The sequence below is a fragment of the Opisthocomus hoazin genome, chromosome 8, assembly GCF_030867145.1.
Source record: "Opisthocomus hoazin isolate bOpiHoa1 chromosome 8, bOpiHoa1.hap1, whole genome shotgun sequence".
Classification (NCBI taxonomy): Eukaryota; Metazoa; Chordata; class Aves; order Opisthocomiformes; family Opisthocomidae; genus Opisthocomus; species Opisthocomus hoazin.
The window spans coordinates 63,798,884-63,823,389 of NC_134421.1; the positions used below are offsets into that span (position 1 = coordinate 63,798,884).

At 38.0% G+C, this 24,506-nt stretch overlaps 1 protein-coding gene and 1 long non-coding RNA gene across 18 annotated transcripts in view; one reads left to right on the forward strand and one right to left on the reverse strand.

Annotated features, from left to right (window-relative positions):
- Window positions 1–24,506, reverse strand: part of PCLO (piccolo presynaptic cytomatrix protein) — a 400,793-nt gene that overhangs the window by 51,810 nt on the left and 324,477 nt on the right. For 5 of the 8 annotated variants that reach the window (XM_075428595.1, XM_075428596.1, XM_075428594.1 and 2 more), the window contains exons 18-22: window positions 22,367–22,438; window positions 18,703–18,883; window positions 17,228–17,422; window positions 15,810–15,992; window positions 2,784–2,925 (exon numbers count right to left, since the gene is read on the reverse strand). In XM_075428595.1, coding sequence (XP_075284710.1) covers window positions 2,784–2,925; window positions 15,810–15,992; window positions 17,228–17,422; window positions 18,703–18,883; window positions 22,367–22,438 — 773 coding nt within the window. The remainder of the gene's footprint in view (window positions 1–2,783; window positions 2,926–15,809; window positions 15,993–17,227; window positions 17,423–18,702; window positions 18,884–22,366; window positions 22,439–24,506) is intronic. The other 3 variants (XM_075428597.1, XM_075428593.1, XM_075428598.1) reach the window with 3 other exon arrangements.
- LOC142362209 (uncharacterized) overlaps window positions 1–24,506 on the forward strand; it is a 76,207-nt gene that overhangs the window by 28,224 nt on the left and 23,477 nt on the right. For 4 of the 10 annotated variants that reach the window (XR_012764810.1, XR_012764808.1, XR_012764809.1 and 1 more), the window contains one exon: window positions 15,002–16,517. The exons of 1 other annotated variant lie outside the window; for it this stretch is intronic. This is a non-coding gene — a long non-coding RNA (uncharacterized LOC142362209). 5 more of the 10 variants (XR_012764803.1, XR_012764802.1, XR_012764805.1 and 2 more) reach the window with 5 other exon arrangements.

Genomic DNA, 24,506 nt, shown 5'->3' on the forward strand with positions numbered 1-24,506 from the left:
CAATCACTTTCAAAAATATGATTGCTACTATGAGATGTTTGTGATTCTATTTGCCTTTCTTCCTCAAGGTTCTGAAATGCTGGGATCGAGAGTACAAGGCATTATCTGCACATGCATGTGATTCCTCTGGGGAGAAAGGGTCAGCGCTGTTCTTTGTTGCCAATGAGCCAGCTTTGCGTTTCACAGCAGAAACAGAAGCTGTCTAAGTTCATAAGGAACTTAAAAATTACTATAAAATATCAGTTTAAAAAGTGATTTTAAATTCAGTTTTAACTGTAGCTTATTCTTTTGTTCTTCTGTGAGGCAATGCTTTATAAAAAAATATTACAAATATAATGCAAAAATTATTCATCCTTACGGTTAGATTCAGTTGCTTTTCACCTTTGCATTCAAAATTAATATAATTTTACAGACATATTACTGGTATAGATGGTTACACAATACAAAGGCATAAAGATCTGGTCATTATCATAGATGATAACATGAGTAACTTTCAGGGGTGTTACAACTGGATAATAAGAGTCTTCTGAAAAAGTATTTCCCAAATAGAAAGACTTTATAAGATTTATTCAGCTCTGTGTAACCGTATATAATGATAAATTTCCCTTGATATTTATAAGAGTATTTAATATTGGCAAGTGTTCTAATTACCTCTTTAAAAGATTCCTGTGGTGTCACTATTTAGTTCTTTAATTTTGCTTCATGACTAAATTTTCCTATGGTTAAAAACACTTGGACTAGAGTAAAGAGTTTAAAACTCAGCCTATCCAATGTTTTTTTTTTGATGGATTAGAAACTTAATTTAAGCAGGGAACTTATAACCAAAAATGTTTTCATATGCCAAGAAACTTAAAATTATTTAGCTCATTTAACTCTTCATGTCCAAATCGTGAGCTGTAGTTTTAAGGATATGCTGAAATAGTGTACAAGGTCAGAGTCCTTGAAGTCATTATCAAGCCAGTATGAATGTAAATGTTGACTAGAGTTTCAATCATGCATGTATTCAGATATATAATAATTTTTATCTAGAATTCAAAATGGAAACATTTATCTATTTTAAAACCTTCTGCCCAGGGATGATCCCGAAAGTCTCTGATGGTAAACAGTAGTTTTGTCGTTAATCTTCATTACATTGCCATGTAAAGCCCTTGAGACTAACATGAAAAAGAAAGCATTTCTTGTCTATGTAAATGTCCTGCATAACTTTTAAAGTCTTTGTCTAACATCAGCGTATAAGCAGTTTACTTTAAAAATTCCATAATAAAAAAAAGGTAGTCTAGCTCTTAACAAAAAATGAGTGGGCTGGATATATTTTATATAATTAAGTAAATTTCACAGAAACAAATTACTGTAAGAGAAAAGCTGAAGCTGTGGAGACTTCTTCCAACTTTTCAGTAGATGTGGGGCCGTTTTCAGGCTTAATAGACTGGTGATTCTGTCAGCCAAGTGCCAAGTCACTGTAGATACTGTCACATGGCTAGGCAATACACAGTGAGTGATATGATTTTGACTCAAATTTAGCATTTATGAGCTAAAAACTTCTATTGAGAGCTCCATCTTCTCTTTCTGTGCACAAAGACTTTATATATCTGCTTTTCTCATTAAGAATGATAGCAAAATAATTTTCTTTTGAGATTGTCAAATCCAATTAAAGATCATCTTTTTGCCACTGGAAAGTACAACTCATTTTAGCCTAGAACATGAGTGAAAAGTTTGATGAAGATTAAATGACTGGCATGACACAACCTGAGCTCACATCGTCCTCCTAGACTCTGAAAATGAAACTGAAGTATTAAATTTGTGTCTATTTTCCTTTTAGACACTAAGAAGCTGTAGATAAGTACTATTGAGCTTTATTTCAGAAAATGATGAATACTTAGAAATGTCACAGTTCTCAAGAATGAATTTTTTTCTTCATTCAAGCTTTTTTAGGAAGATTATGTCGAGCTCTTGTGACTAATAATTCAAGACTGCATGGGAAAAGCAATAATTTATGTCCCAGATAAAAATATGGAACAACTATTGCAGATGCTAAATAAACAATGACCACCACTGAGAACAGCAAATCTACCAAAAAATCAGGCCAGAAACATTATGCTGATCAGGAGCAATCACTTTTTCCTATAAAGGAATATAAATGAAAATGCTAAATGAAGGTGCATACTGCCAAAGTTGAGGGGAAAAAAGTAGTGGCAAAACTTTTCTCTGTGAGGTAGTTAACCAGGTAAAATGGCTGAAAAATTAAATTATTTTATAGGATCATTGCACTGCAAGTGGCTTGATAATTCCCACAGGGACTTCCTCCCAAAAATATTTTTCTAGCCAAGAACTTCTGATAAATTCTACTCAAACTCTTTAAAACCTGGGGAAATTTGGTTTGCATCCAGAATCTGAATTTCAGTTGCACAAGTAACACCTATTTCTAGAAGGAGGTCAATCTGGAAACTTAAACTAAGCGTGCTCAGGCCTACAAAAAATGTACTTTTAAAGCCTAACCCAAGCCCACCTCTCCACACTTGCATCAAAGGCTGAGACTAGCAGTTCTTCTGTGTGATATCAATAAATTCATGAGGCTGAAGCAGAGGTTTAGTTGGTTATTAATAATTCAATGTTCAACAAAGCAGAATAAAAATACAAGCTCTGAAAAATTCTCCCCTTTAGCTGCTATTCTACTGTGTAATTGAAGTCTGCAGAGCAAACTGTATAAGAAGATGACTGGCAAGTGAAAGGGCTATACATAGTCAGTGCATGGAGGATACAGTACGTTAAAGGAAAAGCCTTACATTCTTGGGATGGGAAACAGATTATTCTCTCCTGTGGCACTGCTGCTGCCTTCGCTATCCATGCTGTATCCACTGCCAAAACTACTGGCTGACGAGCCAGTGGAGACAGAACTTTCTGCAGGTCGATGATTAGTAGACCTTGCTGTACAGGGCAGGAACAATGGGTTACCGAAAACATTGTAAGAAATCAGTACCAACCACGTTTAGAAAAAATGTAATTTATCAAAATTCTATGCTGAAAATGCTTTCAGTTTTCTACTTTATATTCCAGTATTGCATTATCATGTTTTGCAGATGATCTTTATTTTCACATATAATAAGGTGTTCTACACCAAATAGTACCATCATATTATTTCTCCAGCCATGTAAATAATTCAAATCAACAGACTGAATGAAAAAAAAAAACAATGGGTTAGATTGATTAGCACTACTTTTCTGATTAAAACTACAGAAAACCAGTTATTCATCTGAAACATTTCGTATGGTAATCTTGTGAAAATGAAAGTCCCAATGGGCCTTCCTGACATTCCTCGTGAAACATTCTTTGCATTTGGTGATTTTGAGAAGGAGAGGAAGCAGAAAGGAAAGATAAGTACACCATCTATAGTCACACAGACTGTATGAAGACCTCCACCTCTCTTCAGATGTAACACAGCTACTGCATTATATTTCTCAACTGCTCCTACCCATCTGGATCTCTTGACGACATGCCTAGAATTTTAATGCACATATTTTGATGGGAGATGCCCTAATCTTGTTCAAGACCATTTGGTGTAGAAAATATACACCAGCATATGTTATTTCTACTTCATACGCCTTATTTTGTGTTTTGGATATTATTGTACTGCACAAACAAATCTTCCAGTATTGAGCCTTTAGCAAGTTGAGAAATACAAACAAAATAAGGACACAGTGACATTACACATAATAATTAGTACAGGAACAGTAGAGTAGCTATTCTCACATTGAATAACAAAATTGTCTGGGAATGTTAAGAGATTTTTGAAATTATTTTGTTAAATGTCCTCTACCACTTCTACTATTGTCATGTTTCATCTGTTCCAACTGACTGACTGCATATACTCAAGATAAAAACCACTGTTTTGTAAATTTAATTTTCCTGCGAAGACAATGAAGTTTTATGTTATTTTTGTGAACTATGAAACTCTAATGCAAACAGTTAAAAGAGATTTTTCTTTAAACAAGAAATTAGTTAAATATCTAAATGGAAATGACTTCAAATAAGAGCCAGACCCACAGTGGTGTCTTGCCTAAAACTGGCAACCAGTATTGCTTATGTTTGACTGAATGAATAATAGTTTTGGTGAAGACTACTGCATGCTGCCTGATGTGGGACCGGGAAGCTGAGTGTGACTCCTCAAAATGTAATGGAAAGACAGATTAATAATCGAAACTAGAAAGAGGAAAGAAGCAACTCACATAGCAACAATCCCTGGGCCAAACTGTGAGTTGACAGAACTCTTATTCTGCAAAATGATTCTTCACTGCTAAACCGAGCTGTCACTTAACTATTTGTTTTAGAAATCTACTAGCCTCCTTTGCTTCACTATTGGCTACAGACACAGAAGGAATCTGTCGGCCTAAGTTATTTTCAGACAATAATATTCTTTAGCTCGATTTCATGATTCTATACATTGATCATGGGCTATCTTGTTGGATATTAATACAAATTAATAAACTGTAAAATCCTAGTGTTATTAATAGATACTCTCAGTACCTCATCTGGAGGGAAAGCCACCCATGCTTTTTCCAGCACAGACAGGCAGATCACAGCAGTGTGCTCTGCTCAGGCAGGTGTGAGCAGTGGTTGCTCTATCACTTTCAGTTTGTGGCCCTGTGAGTGAATTCCTATGACTGTGGTGTCATTTCAGGAAACTGCTGTTGGGATATGTTGGGCAAGAGCAAGGTTTCAGAGAAAAGAGGTCAAGCTCTCCTTTATAGCGCATTGTTGCCAGCTGCCCCATATTTGACAGCTTGTACTGGGCCTATATTACGCCTGTACCAAACTAATCGACAGCCTCCATTCTCACAATATTTGTGACCTGTATGACTTCCGATGTCTGTTGTTTGAGATTCTGAGGGTTTCTTTAGGAAACTGACTTGGGGTTTTTGTGCCATGGCATGACAAATGCCTCACAGGTGAGGACAATCGGAAAAGCCACACACTTGCAAAGCCCATCTCCACCGTAACATATGTGACTGAAAGGATGGTTCATATCTGGGCTCTTTCTTGACTTTGCTGTAAAACCTAGTGCCTGAAGTATTTTCTTATATATTTGCTGGTGAATTTCTAAAACCAGAAAGAACCTAGAATTTAGTTCAAGCCAGAAAAGCTTGAATTAAGCCTGTATAAATGTGTTAGAAGTTTTGTTACATCTATTTATAATCAGAACATAGCTGTTTCTTTTGAAACAGCTGTATCCTGATGACACATTCAGTATGCTGTATTTTTAGTTTCTCTGCTGTTTTTACTAATTGACATCTTTTTCTGTATTGAGGTTTTTTCCCATAAGATCACTTGGTGAATGGTTGTAATAGGTCCAAGTTTAGATTCATGACTGGATTTTGAAAATTCTAAAATTCAGTGTTGTATTTTTTTTCTTTCCTCTCTGCTCTATGAAAGTAATGAACTACAGCATCAGTTTGCGACCAAAGATGAAATCCACAAACAGATTTACAGCTGGTTTTGTGACAAATTAAGAATCTGGATACAGAGAAATCTGTCACAACTCATAAGACACCCACATTTTCTATATATCTGTATTTTTACAGATAAATCTAAACCTCTCAGCTTCTGTTGCCGGTTACATAGGAAACTTCCAAGTTCTGAAGATGTGGTGATGCCTGCTGCCAGGCAATATTTGGTGGATACGAACTCAATTGGCCAAGTAAGGTGGCAATTGCTCTGACATAGGGCTTCACAGAACTTACATATGCTAGTAAGACTAGAGGTGTACTACAGTGAACTTGGCCTTTCTTGTTAAAGTTCCTAAGACAATGTTTGCATTTGTTCAAAGTGAAAGGGCAAGACTGCAAGTGAGTTTATAAACAAGTCTTTTGCACATGAGATTAGGAAACAAGTTCTAACACTCAACTGAAGAGTCTAACCATGGTTAGATTTGTACTCTAGGAACTTTAACAAGAAAGGCTGCATTCACTAGTCTTACTGGACTATGTAAGGTCTGTGAAGCCCAATAAGTGTCAGAGCAATTGCCACCTTGCTTGGTCATTTGGGTTCCTATGCACATAAAGGACAAGTAATTAAAGTGACATTAGGGTGGTTTCACGTCTGAGTTACAGAGTTTCTGCTTACAGTTGCCTACACTAGAAAGTGCCTAAATTCTCAAGTTTTGACATCAAAGGTCTGGCAGGAGGTGCCTTGGTCTGTAGAGAGTTGAATGGTTTCATATGGATTCACTCTGGTCCAAAGATAGGCTATTCTCTATTCTGGTATCACAGAAGTGCCTGATATTACAAGGTATAGTCTTACCTTAGACGTAAAACATTTATCTGAATAGGAACTTGGGAAAAGGCAATTGCCATAACTTGAGTATTAAATATGCAGAGTACGGAAGAGCTGTTTCATTGCTTCCTTGCCCTTTGGTTTTTCAAATTAATTCCTCGTTCTTAGAAAAAAGAAATTTGAAATACTTCTCATATGGAAGGTCTTGCTGTCAATTACACATGATGCTGAAATCTTTAAATTTTCAGAAAAAAGAAAAGAGTCTTCAGGCCTCAGCAGAAAGGAGAGACTCAGTTTAACAGAAGGTCATTACCCAACATCATCACTTGGCTTCCTTCTGGGAGAGAGATATCCCTTCCCCCCCTTCAGCCCCTTCCCCATGAAATTTTTATTCAGTTTATCAGGTGCTTGGTACTTTTTAAGGATTGTGACTTCAAAGATGTCTGGGCTGTCCAGCCATTGGGCTGTGCAGAATAGAAATAGGAAATGAAAGTTTAAAACTCTAATATGAGCTACTTCCTCTTAATTAGTGCATACATATAGTTTTCTATTATACAAAGCTATTCTGTAGCTTGAATATCACAGAATATCACAGAATAGTAGGGGTTGGAAGGGACCTCTGTGGGTCATGTAGTCCAACCCCCCTGCTGAAGCAGGGTCACTTACAGCAGGCTGCACAGGACCTTGTCCAGGCGGGTCTTGAATATCTCCAGAGCATGGGCAGCCTGTTCCAGTGCTCTTGATTTAATTTTCATCTGCTAATCCTATTTTAGCTGGTAGTTCCTCTAATGAGGTGAAATGTTCTCTACTTGGGAGGTGTGTTGATGAGTAGACATGTTATTTCTAGTAGCTAGCGATATGGCATTAGTGCTGCCTCTGAGTGGCACTGTTTTACTGTCCGTTGTACAGGCTGGCATCAGCAAAAGTTTCAGTTCCACCATTCTAGTGAATAGTACTTAAATGAGTCAGAAGAGTTCTTGATTGCTTACAGGAATTCTTGAAGATTCTAAGTGGATCATAACAGTATCCCTGGTATAGGATCAGGGTTTTCCAAGAAAAAACCCCACAACAACGGTTAGCCAGATAGATACCTTTTGTGCTCTGCATTGTTTACAGGGAAACAAAAAAAAAAAAAGAATTTTCTTGATTCTTTGACAGAATTATATTTGTCTGCATATTCCCTTATGTCTTCTTGGAAAGGAACAGCTGATTCAAGAAAGCTGAGGCTAGCACTGACCTCACCTTTTAGCTCCATTCTTAAAAAAATCATTATTTAAAGTTGTTTTAATTATTATTCTTAGCATGATACTAGTTGAATGCATCTATGACAAAAAATTGGTTTTGCTTATGCTTTGTCTTATGGACCCAGTTAGAAAAGCAATTTTTATAATCAAGAAAAATATGTAAGTCATGCCTTAATATAAAGAAGATATCATATTAAAATCAATAATAAAGAAAAGAATGGAAGCCATATGATTCCACTTAATGTTTCAGAAAAGTCTGTTTTCACAACAGACAAGAAGCTTCATAAAAACCTAACATGAGGGAGATAGATAATCCACACAAGACCTATGAACTGTCAGATCAGTCAGCATAAAAATGGAAACAATCCAGCACTGTCAGCCACTCCAGCTATTCTTCTACAGTGAATGGTCTTGCCTATTTTTTTTTTTAAGACTTAAATTTGAAAAGTGGGACTATGCTGTTCTGTGGTTCCTCTGGATAAAAGAAGAACAGACTCAGGCAGAACTTACTGCTGGGGCTTAAGTTGTAGATGTTCCCTTTTTCGGGTGTCTGTCTAGAAGCAGAAAGACAACTGACAAAACACATTACGAAAGACAGTTGTATTTGTAAACTAAACAGGAGGAGGGAAAAATGCTTTTGAATACGTCTTTGGGATTAAGTTTTGAGACTTTGCCTCTGTGTGATTGAAAAATATTGGTCTTTACAACTGGCAATCTTGTGAGAAACGCTGGGTGAAAACAGAGCTGATAGCATCATGCTGAGTCTTCTCCAAAGAGATGCAAGCCCATGGGAGCAGGTGAAATCACTGATCTGCTTCAGATAGTTACCTGCTGACCAACAGACTGGGCACGTCCTACACAGTGTCTTCTGGCAGAAGCTTGTCTACTCTGCACTCTCTGTTGCCTTGTGTTTCAAGTGCTCCAACCTCGAACTGCCCCCAAATGCCAGTTTATCTGGTTTTATGGAGGCTTTGCTATCGCTAAAAGCAAAGGCTTGCTCCATAAGGTTCTGCAGTGTAAAACTCTGTTGTTGGGACTGCTAGTTGCATCTTTTGTGAACTGGCAACAGAATGGGGATAGATCAACAGCTAGTGATCAAAGGCATATACGTCAGGTCAGTTCTGATATTTTCTTTTCCTCACTCTTGCTGATATTGAACAGTACTTTAGGCCATGGTCTCGCCCATTTCAGCCACATTTGTATATTAGACACAGCTTTGACCGCACACTGAGCCATGATATTTTGTGAAATTTTATCCCAAGTCTTTACAGAGCAATTTACTATTTGAAGTGAGTAATGGCAGAACAGCACTCATCTTAAACTGTGCTGATGGCATTTCTTTACCCAGCAAAGCAATTCTGATGAAATAATTTTCTTCCATGTGCTCTATATGGTTAAGCTACCATCTAATAGACTTTTGAAAGAAGGGTTATCAAATGAAGAATCTGAGCAATTTCCTGAAATTACACGTCAGCTTAAAATGGTGGAAGAGTAAATAGCAGGAATAGCCAAAGCAAAATTTGCCAGCTATTAGACTGAAACAAGACTCAAAAGACAGCCTCAGATTATTGCTGTCTGCAGAGAGTGGGGACAAACTGTTCTTGTTTTGATAATGATTCTTGGAAATGGGTTATTTGTAGCAATACGAAGGCCCATTTAACTTGGAAATCAAGAGACTAGTGAAGCTAGGCATAAAACAGCTATAGACAGTAAATTATTTAAAGTGTGAAAGAAACATCCTCAATTATTGTAGGCAATTAAAACATGGCATTGCCTATTAAAAGTGCGAAAATGGGTATAGACCTAAAGGGACCTCATTTAAGCAGGTATTTCAATCCACACTCGTACCCAATTCAAAAGATATATAGAAAGTAGGAATATATTTCCTTTAACTCCATATTGTTGCTAAGGCCAGTAAATAGAATTTAGTGATAAGAAAAATCTCTGTCGATTTTAATTTCTTACAGCTGAGTGGCTAGAACATACACAGCACTGGCTCGGACCTGTGTTGTGGATTTTACAGTGCCAGCAATATCTTGGTACTTGCATCACATCACATTTCTGTGTAGCTTTAACCTGTTATGCTGATGCTTAAGTGAACTTTTGTCAAAGTTGTTGGGCTAAGAAAGTTAAAAGCAGGTATACTGTCTTTCGAACTACAATGTTTTAAACAGGAGTCCTTTGAGAGGTGTAAACTGACAGGCTCGTTCGGGTACAATTGTGAAAATGCTGATTCATAGTCAGTCTACTCTAGATATTCCAAACAACTATTTGGAAAGTAGTTTCCTCTTAGGATATCACTGAAAAGATTTTGTGTCACAATGGAAAATTTATAATGCAAAAGATTAAGCATTCTCTATTAGATGGGAGAAATAAATAGGTTCTGGATACATGCATTAGATTTGGAGGTTTTCAGAAAATGTTGTGATTTTAAATTCCCAAAGTTCTGGGGAAAAAAAGATAGGAAAAATACACAGAATTGCTGTAGAAATACACTGTTTGTATTATCTTACTTGGTAATTTGACAAGTATGTTTGGACCTTTAACTTAACACATAATATTTTCTCTAGATCTTTAACATTTGGCAACTAATACAGGTCATGAGTATAGCAATGCTTTTCTGCTGGCAGCTTGTTTGCTTGTTTGGTTGTTTTTTTAATGTGTGCCAAATAAAAGAGGAGGTGCGTATGGCATCCATCATTATATGAGGTTCCAGCAATAGTGTATTGACTTGTAGCTTCTCTCTCACGAGTGTCTGAAAGGACAGAAAAATGTGTAAGACTATAATGATGTTCAGGCTTCAAATCACTTACTTGGCTATTTAAATATTAATTTATTGTCCTCCAAAGATCCTAGGAAGAATCAAAATAATTTTATAGAAATTCTCTTCTTTAGTAATCAAATATTTTTTTTTGTTGACCTTTCGATATTCTGATGTAATAAAGGAATTGGTTTTTCACTGTACAATCATTGTACCTTTTGGGGCAAAACTGGCACCTCTTCCTCTGTAAATAAGGACAAGCCCATTGAATTTTACCCATTAAGCTATGTTAAACAGTCATGTAGAGACCACAGCTCCCTGTAAAACTGTGTGCTTTTGACACTGTATCACATAACATCTTCATGGGGAAGCTCAGGAAGTGTGGACTGTGAGGTGGATTGAGAACTGGCTGAATGGCAGAGCTCAGAGGGCTGTGATCAGCAGCACAGAGCCCAGTTGGAGGACGGTAACTAGTGGTGTCCCCCAGGGGTCAGGACTGGGCCCAGTCTTCTTCAGCTTCTTTGTTGAAGGGACAGGGTGTACCCTCAGCAAGTTTGATGATGACACAAAACTGGGACGAGCGGCTGATACACCGGAAGGCTGTGCTGCCATTTAGCGAGACCTGGACAGGCTGGAAAGTCGGGCAGAGAGGAACCTGATGAAATTTAACAAAGGCAAGTTCAGGGTCCTGCACCTGAGGAGGAATAACATAACGCATCAATACAGGCTCAGGGCTGACCTGCTGGAAAGCAGCTCTGTGGAGAGGGACCTGGGAGTGTTGGTGGACGACAGTTGGACCATGAGCCGGCAGTGTGCCCTGGCTGCCAAGAAGACCAATAGGATCCTGGGGTGCATTAAGAAGAGTGTGGCCAGCAGGTCGAGGGAGGTTCTCTTCCCCCTCTACTCTGCCCTAGGGAGGCCCCATCTGGAGTACTGTGTCCTGTTCTGGGCTCCCCAGTTTAAGACAGATGAGGAGCTACTGAAGAGAGTGCAGCGGAGAGCTATGAAGATGATGAGGGGACTGGAGCATCTATCGTATGAGGAAAGGCTGAGGGAGCTGGGCTTGTTCAGCCTGAAGAAGAGAAGGCTGAGAGGGGATCTATAAATGCTTATAAATATCTTAAGGGTGGGTGACAGGAGGATGGGGCCACACTCTTTTCAGTGGTGCCCAGAGACAGGACAAGGGGCAATGGGCACAAGCTGAAGTATAGGAAGTTCCATCTGAACATGAGGAAGAACTTCTTCCCTCTGAGGGTGACAGAGCACTGGAACAGGTTGTCCAGGGAGATTGTGGAGTCTCCTTCTCTGGAGATATTCAAGACCTGCCTGGACGAGGTCCTGTGCAGCCTGCTGTAGGTGACCCTGCTTTGGCAGAGGGGTTGGACTAGATGATCTCCAGAGGTCCCTTCCAACCCCTACCATTCTCTGATTCTGTGATTCTGTAAAAAATGACCAGTTATGCAGATAAATGTTGACTATATGCTGAAGACTATCTCTTTTTTTGTGCTCTGAACTTTTTATTTCACCAGAAAATACACTTTCTATTCTCTTGAGGCAGGACTGATGCACCTTCCTGCTTCAGACAGATGCTGAAGGGAAATTTTAATGTTCCTTGTCTTTCTTATTCACTTTATTGGAAGTGATTAAAATTAAAGCATGTATTTCATTATTTTAAATCTATAAGCTGACTTTGAAAAGGCCTTTTATGTAAATTCAGTAAATAACTATATTACAGGTACACCTACTGTTTTATATGCATATATCCAGAGAACAGGTAATTATCATCAGAGTATCTCTAAGCGTTTGTATAGCTGAAGAAATCTAATTTATTATACTTAAAATATAAGTGACTTGTCAAGAAAATTCCTTATAATGGAAAGATCTTTCTGTGGGATAAATTGCTGACTTAAAAGGTGGTGGACTGATTTACAATATCTCATCTAGTTACACTGACTCATCTAGTGGATAAACCCTAATACACAGATACATGTTTAGAGGAATGTGCTTAAATTTATGTGAATGTGTAATTGACAATGATTCAGATTTTTCACAAAACCAAAATCAAATTAATTCAAACCTAGGCACTGTTCTCTCCAGCTGGCTTGAATCCCTTGCTACTTCTGCCTTCAAAGGGCTGGCTCTGAAGTTTAATTTTTCTTCTCTGAGGGGTGTGATGGGAATGTGTATTATGCCATTGGTTTCTTTGCGGACCACACTCTTATCTCTCACAGGCAACAAACAAGGAAATTATACATCAGGGTTTATTTTTAATTGAATGCTGTAGTTGAATATTGGATTTTACATGGGTACTAAACAAAGACCAATGTTTTCTGTTGTAGTGTCACCTTAATTTTAAAACAGATGAAGTAAATACTACTTTTTTTACTGTTTAAAATGTAAACAGAAATAATTTAGTCCAATACATTTAAACTTATGCAAGTCATAGAATCATGGTATCATTTAGGTTGGAGGAGACCTTTAAGATCATCAAGTCCAACCATTAAGTCCTTTGCATTCACAAAATAGAAGAAGTGTACCATAGGCCCTGGTTTTGTTTATGATATTCTTTTTAGTTCTCATCAAACACACAATTAATAACTGACAATATACATCCAATATAAAAGGTCCTAGGAGTCTCAAGCAGAGAAACATTTCTCTGGGACATTCTAAGAAAGAGCGAGGGTTCTCATTTTGTTTCATTTTTTCTAGTGCCAATTCACTTCAATAAAAAGAAAAGAAGATATAGAGAGACTAAGATAAAGGAGGAAACTCTTTCTGGAGGTTTTTTAGGTAGAGAAGGACTGATGATCACTCACAGAATAGAGTTTTCCCCTTCATCCTTGTGGAAATCTTGCTAGATTACTACCACCCTGTGTGCTTGGGCTAAAAAACCCCAACAGTTATTCTAAAAGGTGCTGTTCTCTGATAAATTCACAGAAAAATAACAGTGATAAAATATAATAATAATAATGTTATGGATTATCTTTAATGGCTTCTTTAATAAAGGGCTTTGAGATTTAGTGACAAAAAATTGCTAACTTGCCAAGATGACTGTTCCAGTCCATAAAACCAGTTCATAATGTATTTCTTTCCAGGTGCCAGTAAAGTAGGCTGTAATGGTGATTGGTACCACAACCATGCAGAACCCCTGTAGGAATGGACTTGAAGCTGATGATGCCATAATATTCATTGTTCACAGCAGTCTTATCTAGTACTACTTTGAACTACAGGGGAAACCTATCCTTCCTTTATCTCCTCCTGCTCCTGCAAAGAACTCCATAAATTGAAAGCTGTTTTGAGTATCTTTGGTGCTTTTTCTATTCAAGGTCTTAGTCTCTTCTCATTTTACTTATATACTTCACAAAAGTGAATTTAACTGATCTTGCATTTTGTTCCTGCTGAAATGCATGAGATCCAGTAACCTCAAAATGCTAATTATTGGTTCACCTCACATGAATAAATTAGGACCTAAACTAGTTTTGGTTCAATAAAAGAAGCCAAAACTTCTCACAGAACTGAAACCAGACTTGTACACTTTGTGTAGGTGACTGTGCAGTTTGTATATTTGTGAGAAGTAAAAAGACAAAAGTACCATGTCTCTTCATAGTAAATCTAACCTCACTTGTATATTAATGATATTAATGTGGGCTCTTATTACCATTACTCTCTAGGATGCTTCTAATATTGGTGAGCCAAATGCATATCGATACCTATCATTTTTGCAATTTTAAAAGTAAAGAAGCTAGTGTAAAGTTCAGTGGCAAGTGTACTTGAAGCCAACAGCCTAACTATCTCCTTATCACAAAAGTGTATGTGACCCCTGATTCAGCCTCATATCACAAGAAAAAGGTTTTAGCATTGCTTGTCTATGTACCACAGACATGACAACTCAAAAAACCATAACAGTTATTTAGAATAGAATAGAATAGAATAGAATAGAATAGAATAGAATAGAATAGAGTATTTCAGTTGGAAGAGAGCTACAATGATTATCTAGTCCAATTGCCTGACAAATTCGGGGCTGAGCAAAAGTTAAAGCATGTTATTAAAGGCATTGTCCAAATGCCTCTTAAACTCTGACAGGCTTGGGGCATTGACTGCCTCATTAGGAAGTCAGTTCCAGTGTTTGGCCACCCTCTCAGTAAAGAAATGCTTCTTCATGTCCAGTCTAAACCTCCCCTGACACAGCTTTGAATCATTCCCATGCGTCCTATCACTGGATACCAAGGAGAAGAGATCAATACCTCCCTCTCCGCTTACTCAGGAAGCTGTAGAGAGCAATAAGGTTGCCCCTCAGCCTCCTTCCCTCCAAACTAGACAAACCCATAGTCCTTAGCCACTCCTTACAGGACATTCCTTCCAGAATTAGATTTCTACGGTACACATCACAGGAATAGGATGAGCCTTTCAGTCATGATGCCTGAACTAGTACCATGATATCCTCTGGCCTCTGCCTGAATTGAGTGTCTGGAGCTAAGCTGTAGAATAAGACAATATGTGTGTGGGTGGTTTTACTCATGTGTGTGTATAGATATATTTATGGAAGAGTTCTTAAGGGTCTCATAAGAAACAACTTGCTATTTCTAAATACAATGTTTAGAACTATTGGTTAAATCTACCCTTGTTCATTAGCTGTTTTAACACCACACTAGTTCGCTTAATGACTTGTTACCTTTAAGGTGTGTTGTTCGAAGTATTGTTCCCTCTTTTTCTCCTATATCCTTCCCAGCTAGACTGTACTGTCCACGATGTTCAGTGGTGTTAACAGAAAAACTCTCAACGAATCATGAGAGCTTGGGAAGGGATTACAGCACAAGTGAACAGCTTGGACTCCAGTCCACAAATTTGTTGGGATAATCCATCAGATTCCATGGAAATAAAGTCAAAAGAACAGTGACAATTTGAACCAACTGAGATTCTGGCTCTTTATTTGGAATTAGGGGATAAACTGATGATATTTAGGTTTGATGTACAGGTGCCTATAGGTAGAAAATAATTTTTTTAAGAGACTGATAGGAAAGTTATCAAGAGATTGAGCTATACATGGATCAAAAGTCCTTTCCTTACCACTGGCGATTTAAAAGATTATCTATGCTAATGACATTTGACACAACAACTATGTTGGGAGAGAAAAAGAAATTGTGAATGTCCCAATTAGAATTCCAGAAACAAAAATGTGTAGCTATGTTTTTGTCACAGTAGAAGAAATGTTCAACCATACTTAAGAAGACCAGCTTGGATGAATGATTTTTATTAGGCAACAACATAAGCAAACCTCTAGCATTTTTCAACAGAAGTGTAAGTCCTCCAGTGGAATGGAAGTGCACATTTGTTGTTTTGTAATGTTTCTTACCACAGTTTTTCACTATGGATTTATGGCTGATGTCGAAAAATCAAGCAGAGTTCTTGATTCAAGTTAACATTTACAGCACTTAACAGAGGGGTAAAATAAATAATTAAATATCACAATGAATTAGTAGACATGGCAAGAAGGATTTGGGATGCAGTTGGTTTCTTAACCATGTCTTTCTGCTCACCTCCTTCAGGCTTGACTGGTCCGTCAGACATCACTTTCCTGAGGGCTAGTTGGCTTTGGTCTTTGTTGTCATTGGCTGGTGGAGGCAGATTGTCAGACTGAGTTCTTTGAATAGGGAGGACTCCTGCTATGCTGTGTCTGTGCTGCTTCCTGGCATGATTAGACTGACCGCTTTTATGTGCTGCTGTGGCAGTGTGGGTGAAATGGAAACCCAGAGTATGTATCCTCAGATGGAACCAGCTTAAATGTTATTCATGCAAACAGAAGTGTTTTTTTCTGTACTTAAATAAGTAGTGTTTTCAAACACCAAAGAGACACCACATGCACAGCATTAAAGAGTATTAAAACTGGCTGTTTCTTTATTAACGATGGCGAAGACAAGGGAAATAATTTTCCCCCAGTTTTTGTATTATACCATGATAAGTTTATGGCATATCAACAAATCCTGAAGACAAACACAATGATTCCACAGTCAGAGAGTTTTAAATTGCCATCAACTAAACTCTCAACTAGCAATTAGATACTGGTCTGATGTATCCTCTGGAGACCCATCCTTTTAAATTAAGGATTTTAATTTATTAATCTATTTAAGGTTGTCACATTAAATCTGTCTTGACCCTTAATCAATCCATGGGACAAAAAGTACTAGAAAAATTGAACTGACTATGGCACCTGACTTAGCTCTCAACTCTCTTTGACTTTGCTAACTTGATAACACTATTAAAATCTAATATTATTAATGGCTTTCTGTGTTTAATGATTTTGCATTTAATGTGTTTAATGTTTTTTTCTGCTGCTGTTCTGCTCATCACTAACATTTTATCTGAGATATTAAGAAGTTTGCCTTATATTTTCTTTCAACAAAAAATTAGATATTTACAGTTATGTTTCAAAAATAGAAATCTCAGCATTGTAGTTAAAAATCTTTTTTCTTTAACTTTAAATCTTCTTTTGTGTATATAGTACTGTCCTTCCTGATTACTACTTATAGATATATTTTGTTGTTAATGTGCTCAGTACTTGCTGTGTGCAACTTGATAAGCTGGCAGCCGCATCTCTGCAGGGTTTGATTATTTCATTGGTAGTTATCTAGTGACCTCAAAACACCACCACACAATGGAATTCTTTATGAGTCATGCACAGCCATAAAACATCATGGACAATGAGTGAAGGGACTGATGGAGAAACAGCCAGTTTCACTGCAGTCTATATAAATTAAATAATTAAAGACTTCTAAATACAAGAGTATATTGTAATTATATGTATTCACACACGGGCACACAAAGAAAGACATTGAACAGAGTGAGCACAGTGTGCCAAGAACAGAAAAAAAATAGCCAGAAAGGGAAGGACAGCAGGGAAAAAGGCAACAGATGAACATTAAGCTGCCATGCTGAGGAATTTATTTGCGTCTTTTACTTGGTTGAAGGCGAAGCTGTTGGACAGCTGCTTCAGCAGCGGCGATGGCTGCCCCAGCGTCTTCAAGGTGAGTTTGAGTGACGCTGGTTTTGCTTTGGCTGCGAGATGGACCGTGAGAGCGTAGATGTCCTTCAGAGGAAGATTTGGAGCTCCCTGGACTGCTGTGGGATTTCTCAATAGTGGGCACCTGCATGTCTAACAAGAAAATGAAGAAGCACAACTGTTGCATTTATTGAAAACAAACAATTTCATTTTCTTTCTCTTGACTGGCCTTTCTAGTTGCATTCCAGATCAAGGAATAAAGATTAAGCTGTGCAATGCCATCCAAAGTCTTGAGATACATAGTGATTAGGGAACTCTTATGAATCACTAACTTCCACTTCCTCACTGTTCCCTGGCCCAGGGAATAATTAATTTACTACTGGGTTTCTGTCACCTGTGAATTATGCCTCCAGTGCTGGTTCACATTGATGGAATGATGGGGTAACCTAAAGACTAATTTTTTATTTCCACTTTCATCTTTAGTGTGTAGAGACTAACTAGCATCACTTACACCAGTACTGAATACTTAGCTAGTGCAAGTAGTTTTATGCTGATGAATGCCCCAATCAAAACCACAGCCTAACTTACAATAGCTTCTATACTAACCTCTAATTTAGATACAGACCTTACATAGACACTGATCCATTGCAAAACATTACATAGAGAAATGGAGAGGAGATGGAGTAGAGTCCTATCACTCTGAGGCTTTCATCTGGATGCTATTTTAGATGGCTTTTGCTTTGATATGACACACCCTGTGTTTTAAGTGAGCAACTGGCCACTGACTACTCAGTACAAAAAAAAAAGTAGAGAGAAATTTCATGGAGCAGGAGACACAGAGATAAATTCTGCTTTTGTAAACACTAGTATAATTCTACTATATGAGCTCCACCAATTTCCAATACAACTGAGATGTGCTATAACACTAGTATAATTCTACTATATGAGCTCCACCAATTTCCAATACAACTGAGATGTGCTATAGCCTGTTATCGTTGACTGGAAATGCATTTGCATTATTATAGCACAATTGTTATTCTATAAAATACTAATGTGACATTTCCAGAAGACAAAATGTGATTGATAGAATATGTAAGGAACATGAAAAATGGAAAGCTAAATATGTATTGTATTTGGCCAAGGCTATCCGAAAAATGAAAAGGGCACAGAATCTATAGTAGATGTGCACAGCACATAAAGCTTAAAAGCTGCTGCTTTAAGGACACAGTTACTCAGTACTCTGGCTGGCACTGATCAAGTCAAATTAAGTCTTGGCTGCAATGAATTAATCACAGAGACAAATACATTGTTAATAAAGGTGTATACAAACTTCATAGCAGTAACTTTATTTTTCTGTTAGAACTTCCACATAGCAAAGGTTTTCCCATTACGTGGAAAAACGTTTCATCTCAGGTGCACCAAGTCATTCCTACCCTTGGAGGGGTCTGGGAAAATTCCATGACTTCTGCTCTTTATGACAGATGGTTTTGGAGATTGCTGGCTGCTCTGTCCAGAATGAGACTTCCCATGATCAATGTTTTCACTCTGTTCCTTCAGTGGGTACCACCGCGGAACGTTGTCAAGCTGAGAGACACTGGATAACTCAATCAATACCTATAAATAAACCAAAGTACAATACATGACCTGCATCTGATCTGTTAATGATAGCGTACAGCAGAAGTGTCTGCAGTTGTGTTACCAGAAGTTGCAATCAAATGTAAGAAATTAAGGGTACAAGGGTGTGTGCTGACAGATTCAGGATTCATTGCCCATGTTCTGACCTAGCCTGATATAAGCAAACTGTGATCCCAAACCCACATTTCTTAGCATATTGATGTGTCTGAACTACCATGACTTCTCAGCAGGACCTCAGTAAGGACTACAGCTTAGATGTAGCTCCATACCAAGATGTCCAGATAGTTTAAAGGATAACTTGTGAGCACCAGCTTGAAAGCTAGACTAAAAAGACATCTAGTCATTCTCCCTTTGTATAGACATGTCCTAATAGAAGTATTGTGCAGTGTTTTTTTCTCCTTTTTGCCAGTGTTAGTAAAGAGGTAGATAATATGATATTTATTTTTTATAAGGTCCTCACCAATGTGAGATTGGTGTTTGCTGAGGCTTTTCAAAATTCCACATATACAGATTTTTTAACAAAAAGAAAAGAATAAGGACACCTTTGCACTTCACTAAAATATTAGAATTCAATAGACCATTTAGGCCTCAAAACTTCACTGCAAAAAGAAAGGGAGATGCAATGGCAATGTGGAAATGAAACGAGCAACTTGGCTGAACATAAACCCTCACTGTAGCTAAAATCTTCTCTGGGCTACCTGCATCGCTAGCAGGAGTTTTGTGAAATTACTTTAAAAAAAAAAAAAGTAAAAAAAAAAAATTAACATTGGGACCAATAAAGACCCTTCCTCTCTTAATGGTCTTTCAGCTGAGAGTGCCAAGAGATGTAAAGTACTATAGAGTCATCACAGAATCTGGAATGAAGGACAAAAATAGCTTTGCATTTGGCTCTAAGGTGAGAGGGTTAAAACTAACGTCAGGTAGGAAAGTTTTAGAAATGCTGGACAAATAAGACGTGCAATTTCCTAAGGGAATGATGTCTTTGCCAGTTTATTGCAAGACCCTGAATAAAAGAAAGCCTCTTCAAGTTTGATTTTTCCTAGAAGTTTAAAAGCCTTTTTTCTTTCCTTTTTCCTTTCAGCTTCACAGGTTGCATATGACCTGGCTTGGTCTGTCTGGTTAGGTCTATACTTAATCTGAACAGATTAACTATTTATCATGCTCCCTGGGATTATTTAGCATGCTCCCTGGTGTAGTTGATGTTGGCCCTATTCAAGCAAGTCCTTGGGGCACAATTAGGATATTCCATATTTGGTGTTATGGTGTGGGATTCCTCAGGACATCCTGGTCCTCAAATACACCGGGTAGTCTTTTCCATTCCTTGTTTTCCATGAAGAGCTGTTTTCATATTTAGGTTTGAATAATTTAATAAATAAAATAGTTCCAGAGGTTGAAAATATTTGAAGGCAAAAGTTTTAATCTTCCTATAGAAGCAGCTGCTGGAGCATCCATTTTCTAAACGTCATAAATAACAATGATGTAAATATCCAGCAAAGCCCTGCATTTGGACAAACATCTGAAGTCAACAAGAATACTGATGCAGTATGCAGGAAACAAGTAATCATGTAGCTGCTTCCTATATATCTATTTCAGCAATTGTTCAAATAGTGACATTGATTGCTCAGTTTCATAACTACACAAAGGGAAACTGGAGCTGAACTGAGTGCCTTTTTTGGGAAATTCAAATGCAGAATGAGCAGAGGTACTCTGAGCTACTCTGTATGTGAGTGATAGATTTTGCTGGGCCTGTTTCTAATTATAATTCTCTTTTGTAATAATATTTTTAATTACTCTTTTAACATCATATTTATTGCTGATAATTTGGTATTCTACGTGGATATGTTTATTTGTTTTTTAAAAGAGAGAGTATACTTCTTCCCATGACTACACATCTCATTTCTTATTAATTACAAGATTTTGCCTTCAGTCATACCTTAGTAAGGTTATTACTATTTTGTAGTGTTAAAAATTAGATCTTGATCTGCCAGACCAAATTACTCATGCTTGCAGGTACATGTGCATGTGCTAAATTATGGCTTGATGGCAGAATTTAATCCTTTAATCATTTATAAAGACTGATACCTCCTCAGCCTTCCCATGTTATGTTAAAATCAAGTCAGACAGCTTATCAGTCGTAATAAGAATTCCCCATTCAATCACTGTGAAGGCTGTTACTATCACAGGCTTAAAAAATATCTTAATTTTCAGTGAAGTAACTGGCAAGATGATGGAGCAGATCCTCCGCGAAACCATGCTAAGGCACATAGATAACGAGGACGTGACTGGGGACAGCCAACATGGCTTCACCAAGGGCAAATCATGCCTGACCAGCTTGATATCCTTCTATGATGGGGTTACAGCATTGGTGGAGAAAGGGTGGGCAACTGGCATCATCTACCTGGACTCGTGCAAGGCATTTGACACTGTCCCGCATGATGTCCTTGTCTCTAAATTGGAAGGACATGGATTTGACAGATGGACCACTCGTTGGATAAGGAACTGGCTCAATGGATGCACTCAAAGAGTTGCAGTCAATGGCTCGATGTCTAGGTGGATAGCAGTGACGAGTGGTGTGCCTCAGGGATCGGTACTGGGGCCGGTGCTGTTTAACATCTTTGTTGGTGACATGGACAGTGGGACTGAGTGCACCCTCAGCAAGTTTGCCGATGACACCAAGCTGTGTGGTGTGGTTGACCCTATCTGGAGTGCTGCGTCCAGCTCTGGAGCCCCCAGTATAAGAAGGACATGGATGTGTTGGAGCGGGTCCAGAGGAGGGCCACAAAGATGCTCAGAGGGCTGGAACACCTCTCCTACGAGGACAGGCTGAGAGAGCTGGGGCTGTTCAGCCTGAAGAAGAGAAGGCTCCAAGGTGACCTTATAGCAGCCTTCCAGTACTTGAAGGGGGACTACAGGATGGATGGAGGGGAACTTTTCACAAGGGTGTGTAGTGATAGAACAAGGGGGAACAGCTCTAAACTAAAAGAGGGCAGATTTAGATTAGATATTAGGAAGAAATTCTTCACCGTGAAGGTGGTGAAACACTGGCACAGGTTGCCCAGAGAAGCTGTGGATACTCCCTCCCTGGATGTGTTCAAGGCCAGGTTAGATGGAGCTCTGAGCAACCTGGTCTAGTGGAAGATGTCCCTGCTCATGGCAGCGGGGTTGGAACCAGGCGATCTTTAAGGTCCCTTCCAACCATTACCATTCTATGATTCTATGATTGTGTTGAGTCCTAAATGAGGTTACCCACAATTTGTCAAAATAAAGGAAAGGCATTTTTCATGTGTAAGCAAAAGAAATCACGACCATTTGTTTTGAATTCAGCAGGAAAACTGTAATGTAACAAAGGTTTTACTTAACAGATGTACCATACCTTGGAAGCAAACAGTCTCCAAACACCAGCATGCAGTTAGTCAGCTTTCTAACTAGTCAGGGTTAGAGAGGATGAAATAAGATACTCACTTCACCAAGGAAGTCATTCGAGGAGAATCTATCATAGTCCCAGACAGTCACTTCCAGTGTTTTCTTTTTCAGCTGCAATTTAAGTCAAAGGATAATTAACCCCATTGCCATCATAAGCTTCAGATAAAGTCTTTATGGTGGTTTCTGTTCAGTATTTCCTCCTTGTACCCTTTTTCATAGTGATAGCTAGGCAGCTTTTGTCCTGCCATCAACCTTGATTTCAGAAAAAGAATTTGGGGCTATTAGTTATCAAGACAAATGGGCTTGTGCTTAGCCTTATTTTAGGAATTTCCTCAAGTTGTTTTGGACAGAATGTGTGTGCACTGTAAGAGCCAAACTGATTTTTAAAACGCTGTTTTTGTATTTCTGTAGCTTTTCACATCATCAGATCTGAGTTGTCTCAATTCAGACATTTGCCTAAAGTGCATCTGAGTGTGAATTTCAGATGTATTATTTAAAATACCTTACTTTCACAGTCTCATCTGTGAAGATCATGCTTCAATACCCTCACAATTCAGTGTAGCCAATGGGACTCCACAAGTGATCCAGACATGCAGGACTATTTATACCATTAGGTACCAATGACAGCCATCAAACCCATTATCTGCAGATCTTGTTAAGCGTGATAGCTGTGTCAAGACCTCTTCCTACAGGTTACAATAAGAAACAAGTAAGTGTTTTTATACGACAAGATAGCACAAGACAGAAAAGCTGCTGAGCAAAGCAGTTGACCTTGTCGGACTGGGTGTGATTCCCGGGTCTATGGGACAAATTGATTACCGGTGTTGTGCGATGGGGCAAAAGGCTAACAGATGGCTGGAGAGGTAGTAATAACTTCATGTGGATTGAAAGGGAGAAGGACAAAATCCTGGGGGTATGGGATGTCTATGAAGTCAGGCTGAGAAACTGTAGATCAAGGATTTGCTGGACACTTCCAAGCATTACTAAGGAAAACAGGAGTCTTCACACGCTTGAGTAAAACAAGTCAGAACCAGAAATCTTATGCGATAATTAAGACCATCATCCTAACAGAAGCAACATGCCACTCACTGCTCTGGCTATTAATTGGCTGCTTGGGACAAAGGGACAAGTCACTGTTTGCTATTTACCTCCACGGTCCCTTGATTTAAAGCAACACCGATTCAGACAGTTTTTAATAACTTTAAATTGCCTTTAAACAATAAACTAATCTCATTATTATGTATTCAGAATATTTTCTACTCCCAGCTAATTTTAGAAAAATGAGCAACTATGCAAAGCCAGTGTCTTTGAAAATCAAGTTTAAATCAGTGTATCCTGGAAAACGCACACAAAGGGGAATTGTACTATTTTTAGCATTCACAATGTACTCTTTAATCAGGCAATAACATGACTTCAAAGCTAAAGTTAAAAAAAAAAATTTGAGAGTAATACTTTAGTGTCTCTGTTTTATTCCTACATAATTAGTCAACATTCTTCTTAAACATTCTTTTAAAAAATGTCCTGCAAAAATTTAGGAAAAGGTTGAATGAAAAGATTCTCTTTTGAACATCTCTTATAGAATATTTGTAAAGTTGATTTCCTTGACTGAATAAAACTACTTCTCTTTGCTGTTCCAAGACAGTATCGAAACTGCAACGTGAAAAATAACCTGAATAAAATTGTTGAGCAGCCACTGGTCCATGCTACTTTTAGCTTACTGGAAGATACAGTTTCCTGCTAGATACTATACAAAGCATATGCATTTTTGCCCTTTAAAAAAGAGGAATAGAATAAATACTTTTCAGAAATGTATTGTCTCAATTGTTGCTATGTTGGAAGGGCATGTTGTCTTCTTGTTTCAAGTGATGACGGTGCAAGGACAGGAAGAAGAAAGTATAGGTCCATGAGAGGAAAAAATCCCCAAGATTTGAAGGATTTTTGGTGGAAAGCAGAAAATAGAGAAGATTTTCAAGTAACTGGAACCCTGCTTTGCTGGCTTCTTTGCATTATTATGATAATAAAACTGTGTTGAAAACTTGCAGTGCTCTGGATTTCTTTGAGAAATCTATTTTAAGCCTCTTAGTTTAATAAAGCTTTTTTAAAATATTATGACAATGAAAAAACATCAAAAGAACTGTATTAGGCAGAGTGCATGAAATGATTTTCAAAGAGAAGGAAA